This window comes from Pollachius pollachius, assembly GCF_949987615.1.
Source record: "Pollachius pollachius genome assembly, chromosome: 10".
In the NCBI taxonomy this organism is placed as follows: Eukaryota; Metazoa; Chordata; class Actinopteri; order Gadiformes; family Gadidae; genus Pollachius; species Pollachius pollachius.
The window spans coordinates 519,177-524,176 of NC_136943.1; the positions used below are offsets into that span (position 1 = coordinate 519,177).

The 5,000-nt window shown below is 55.1% G+C and overlaps 1 protein-coding gene across 1 annotated transcript in view; it reads left to right on the forward strand.

Moving 5' to 3' along the window:
• Positions 1-5,000, forward strand: part of col23a1a (collagen type XXIII alpha 1 chain a) — a 121,822-nt gene that overhangs the window by 85,035 nt on the left and 31,787 nt on the right. Inside the window, exons 3-5 of the mRNA XM_079744810.1 lie at positions 707-751; positions 4,006-4,013; positions 4,271-4,303. Coding sequence (XP_079600936.1) covers positions 707-751; positions 4,006-4,013; positions 4,271-4,303 — 86 coding nt within the window. The remainder of the gene's footprint in view (positions 1-706; positions 752-4,005; positions 4,014-4,270; positions 4,304-5,000) is intronic.

Sequence of the window (5,000 nt, forward strand, 5' to 3'; positions counted from 1 at the left end):
GCCCTCCTCCGGTGGGCCCTCCCCCTCCCCCAAATGGGGCCCGCCATCGAGGCAACGGAACCACCGGTTTCCCTCGCTGTCTCTTGCCCGCTCTCCCCGTCTATCTCCGTGAAGGTCCGTCCCCGTGACGACGGAGGAGACAGCTGAGCCCCGCCCTCGGCCCCCCCATCTCGCTGCACGGCCCGGGCGGGGGGGGGAGGGAGGAGGGGGGGCTGGAAGAGGAGGCTAGATGGAGCTGGACTCTGCAACATCCGACCGCAGCACAGAGACAATGAAGGGGAGAACGTATCGGAGGTATTTTTAGCGCTGGGAGTTCGTCTGAGCGCTGGAGCTTTCCGCGGTGTGTTTTTCTTGCCACTCTATCCATGTTACGGCCTGAGTGTATGTGTGGCCACACCTGTTGATGGACAGGTGATCATTAAAGCCGGCCTCCTGGGGGCTGTGTGTTTGAACATCTGGAGCACCGATCCAAATCCAAACACAGGCCAAACTCTCGCACACACACACACACGCACGCACGCACGCACGCACGCACACACACACACACACACACACACACACACACACACACACACTGGACTGGTGCGTTGGCAGCACAGCAACTCGTGCTCACGCTCTGCCCAGCAGTAAAGTACCCCCCCCCCCCCCCCCTTGCTGCCGAGAGGGGAAGCATTTTAACGTGGCGTGTCCTGTGCTTTTATTACAGGTCCGCCAGGAAAACGAGGACGGATGGGAAGACGAGGAGAGCCCGGTAAGCGACGACGTCCGTCCTTCATCGCCGCACTAAGCAAATGCTTTATTCGTCTTCTTTGAATTCATTCCTCTGCTTTCTGTTCTGAAAACTTTCCCCTCGCCGTCATTCTCCCGCTCTCTACCTCTCTCTCAATCAAGGTTTCATCTCTCTCTCTCTCTCCCTCCCCCCTCCTCCTTCCCCCCTCCCTCTCCCTCCCCCCCTCCTCCATCCCCCCTCCCTCTCTCCCCCCCCTCCCTCCCCCCTCCCTCCCTCCCTTCCCCCCCTCCTCCTTCCCCCCTCCCTCTCTCTCCCCCCCCCTCCCTCCCTCTCTCTCCCCCCCCTCCCTCCCTCCCCCTCTCTCTCCCCCCCCCCTCCATCCCCCCTCCCTCTCTCTCCCCCCCCTCCCTCCCTCCCTCCCCTCCCTCCCCCCTGCCTCCCCTGTCTGACAGGCTGCAGTGGGCTGGTTAGTTGTTAGTGAACCGTGACTCAGGCTCTGCAGCGCGACCCCTCTCCCCCCTCTCCCCCCCTCCTGCCCCCACGGTTTGGGAAGACGTAGCGCTAACATCGAACCATGTGTACGCAGCCGCTAACGCTGCCCACATGTCGCCAACCCCCCCCACCCAAACTCACCCCCCCCCCTCTCACTGAGCGGTAGCAGCTTGCTGTAATACAAGGCTAATGAGTTTCTACCCCGCCAACATGGACTCCCGCCGTTATTGTGATGCTCTTCAAATGAATTCTTCATTTATTGACTTATGCGCTTTATGTACTATTATGTACGTTGCCTTCGTTTGTGTTCGGAGCGCACCACAGAAACCCTAAACCCCAACGCTAATTTCCTGAGAGCCGCACCGGCAGAGGGTTCTGATTAAAGACGAATCAATGAAGTGATTCGATTAAAGGGTCGTCGCAGTGTGGCCACCGAGAGATTAAGGGATTAAAACGTGATCGGAGATAAATGAGGCGATGACATCGGAGCGGAGGATCTGTGTCAGCGGGACGGCCGCTCATCCTCTGCTCCTGGGATTCAGGGGGGATCAGCTTCCTCAGGGAAAGAGCACCGGCCTCAGATGATTCTGGGAACGCTGGGAATCTGCTCTGCCAGTGGCAGGGCCAGATCCCTCTGCGGAACGCAACAAATTCCACTTTGCACACTGTTGTTTCTTCTTTTCATCGTTCCCGAGTTTTCTACCTCCTACCTCAGAACATCGACGTTTAGCATGCGTTGTTCAAACCGCCCACAGGCCCAGCCGAAGCACGGAGCTCTCTGAATCCTCAACAGGCCTCCGGCATATTTGTATTATTATATTCTATCCAGGACGTTCCGTGGGCCATCCATAATTCATTTTGATCCGTGCAGATCAGAGCTGAAGGCTCCGTCTCAGGACGGCTGGAGGAGAACGACAACACTTTGCGTCGGACCGCTAAGTCCTTCCAGGCGCCCGGCGTTAGACGGCCGTCTGAAACATCAAACGGATTGACACGGGTGGACTTGTTTCCGTGGCGACGGGATGCTCATCTGCCTTCTTTCAATCGGTCCTTCCTTTGAGTCTGGGAGGGGGGTGAGGACGGGGGAGGAAGAGGGTGTCTTCTTTGTGCATTTACTTCTGCGGCCCCCCCGGTTTCCGCCGGCGGCGGAAACACACTCTCTGTTGTTCTCCCTTTTGTCGGGCCGCTGACTCCGATGTTGTAGCGACACACCCGCAAACACTTACCGGTTTACAGCGGAGGGAAAATAATATCCCAAATGTGAATCGGAATAATATAAAAAGCATGAGGTGGATGGGGATTAGCTGAGCAGCTCAATATCAGAGCTCCGAGCTCACCACTCAACTCTGTTCACTCGCTGGTTCCTCGCCCTGGCGTGTCCCTCCCTCTGTCTGTTGTCCTCATCTCCTCATCTCCTCCATTCCTTTTTCCTTTGCTTTTCTTGTGTCTCGATGTCCCTCCGCTCAAACACACAAACAGCAGCGCGGTGTCTGGTCCCAGCCCCTCCATGGCTGTCAACGGTCAGAACTCATTTTTACCGTCAACCTAGTTTTATGCCAAGTCAGACCCCAACATGCCCTTCTCCCGCATATTCCCCAGTATATGTCTGTACCTCTTCTGCAAAAAAAAACAACTAAATTAACTTTAATGTATTAAATCGTTATCTTCAACGTATCAAATAAATAACTCCCTTAATTAGAAAGGAGGAAGTCTTGAGAGGGAACGCAGAGTGGGGATCCCTCCTTTAGAGTGGGGGATCCCTCCTTCAGAGTGGGGGATCCCTCCTTCCAGGGATGGTCAGGAGTGCAATGGGGGCCATAATTGACAAACATACCGGCAAAACATTTGGGGGCAGTAGTTCCCAGTAGATCAGCCACGCGGTCATGGTTCTCCAATGAGATGAACCCAACGGCGACCGCAAATATGGCCATGTTCTTAACGAGAAACGAACACAGGCCATTCCAATTACGTGTTCGTTCATTCTTCATTCTTGGTGAATGTCGATAAGTGCCCACAGCTTGTCATTACTCCATTATGCTTGTAACATATTCCCGGGATGCTGGCCTACGAATGTTTTCTATGAGAGGTTTTTTAATAGAACCCGAGACCGCTCTCTTGTAGGGCCGGCCTGCCACGCCTTTGATCTGCCGCAGTGGTTCTGTGAACGGTCGGTCGCTGGCTCGGTCTCTGGGCTTGAACGTTTCAATCAGATATGAACACAAAGGTCGCCCAAGACATGCCTCTTTTTTTTACCCCCAACACGTCTTCACCTTTTTCAACCCCTCCATCCCTCCATCCCTCCTCTACCCTTCCCTCCCTCCCTCCCTCCCTCCCTCCCTCCCTCCCTCCCTCTCCATCCCTCTCTCCATCCTTCCCTCCCTCCCTCTACCCCACCTCTCCCCTTCACCCCCTCCCTTCTTCCCTCCCTCTCTCCCCTGCCTTCCCTCCCTCTCATAACCCTCATTTCTCGGGGTCTCAGAACAAACACGACCTCATGACTTCATGTCCTAATGTGAGACATGACCCCCCCCTCCCCCTCGGTGGCACCCCACCACAAGCCCCTCTACCGTCCGCCCTAACGAGCTTGTTCTGAGGACCTGCTCGTACCCTTAGCTACCGCCGTTGTCACGGCGACCACATGACAGGTCCTCTCCTCTCTGGTAACCCGTATCGAACTCTGCTGAGACCGCCGCCGCACGTACCTCTGTGTCCGACTGAACCCGCAACCCAGCCCGCACACGGCCCTCTGTCTAATGCATTGTGTTTCTGTTTTGTCGTTGCAGGACAGCCTGTAAGTACCGCCCCCCCCGCCCGCCGTCCAGGTAGTATCAGCCAGCGTCGGACAATCTGAAATATGCATGCTCTGTTGTCTGTGCTGTCTGTTGCAAATAAAGCTGGATGACTCAGACACGGTCACCCTACTTCAAGAGTTCAGCTGTGTGAGGCTCATGTGAAACACGCCTGCTGCAGTCACAGCCACATGCACTGCTAGCCTTTGGAGGCGTGCTCTAATCAGTTGTTTGTCGTGAACCTTTTGCTGTCTAACCCCACCAGGGCAAGGCCGGACGAGATGGATACCCGGTAAATTAAATGATTGGCTAACATACCTTTGTCTTTTTAACTCATGTCACTCTTTATGTCTCTCTGTCTGTGTGTGTGTGTGTTTGTGTGTCTCTCTCTCTCTCTCTCTCTCGCTCTCTCTCTCTCTCTCTCTCTCTAGCACTCTCTCTCTCTCTCTTGTCTGTCTCTCTCTCCTGTCTCTCCGTCTTTCTTCTCTTCCTGCTAATCACATTCGCCCAATCACAACCCTTTATATTTCGCTTTCTTCCACCTCTTGTGTCCTCACCTCCGTCACCAGCCAGTACGTACGGCTCCTCCTTGCTTCTCTATCAGACAAACACAACAGTGATCACATCACCCACATAACCAGCGCCCCTGCCCCGCCAAGAGACCTCCATCTGTCACCCAGCGCTGCCGATCAGATCGACTTGTAGACACGCTCGTTAACACAGAACAGAGTGATGGGTCACCGCTAATTGGTTCCTGACCGTTAGCACATCACTTCATGTGACTCGTGTCGACGCATCGAAGCGCCAGGCCCGGCGTCCGGTGATGCTGCGCTCGTCTGCAGTGACTCACACACAGCGGGTTACCGGTTCCCTGCGCAGCTGCGGCAGTCTGGGTCACCTTGGTTGAATTATTCAATGAATACCTAAATAGCAGTGTATTGTAATGTGGACGCATTGACCACATGGAACAAGGGAGAGTTTTCACTCGC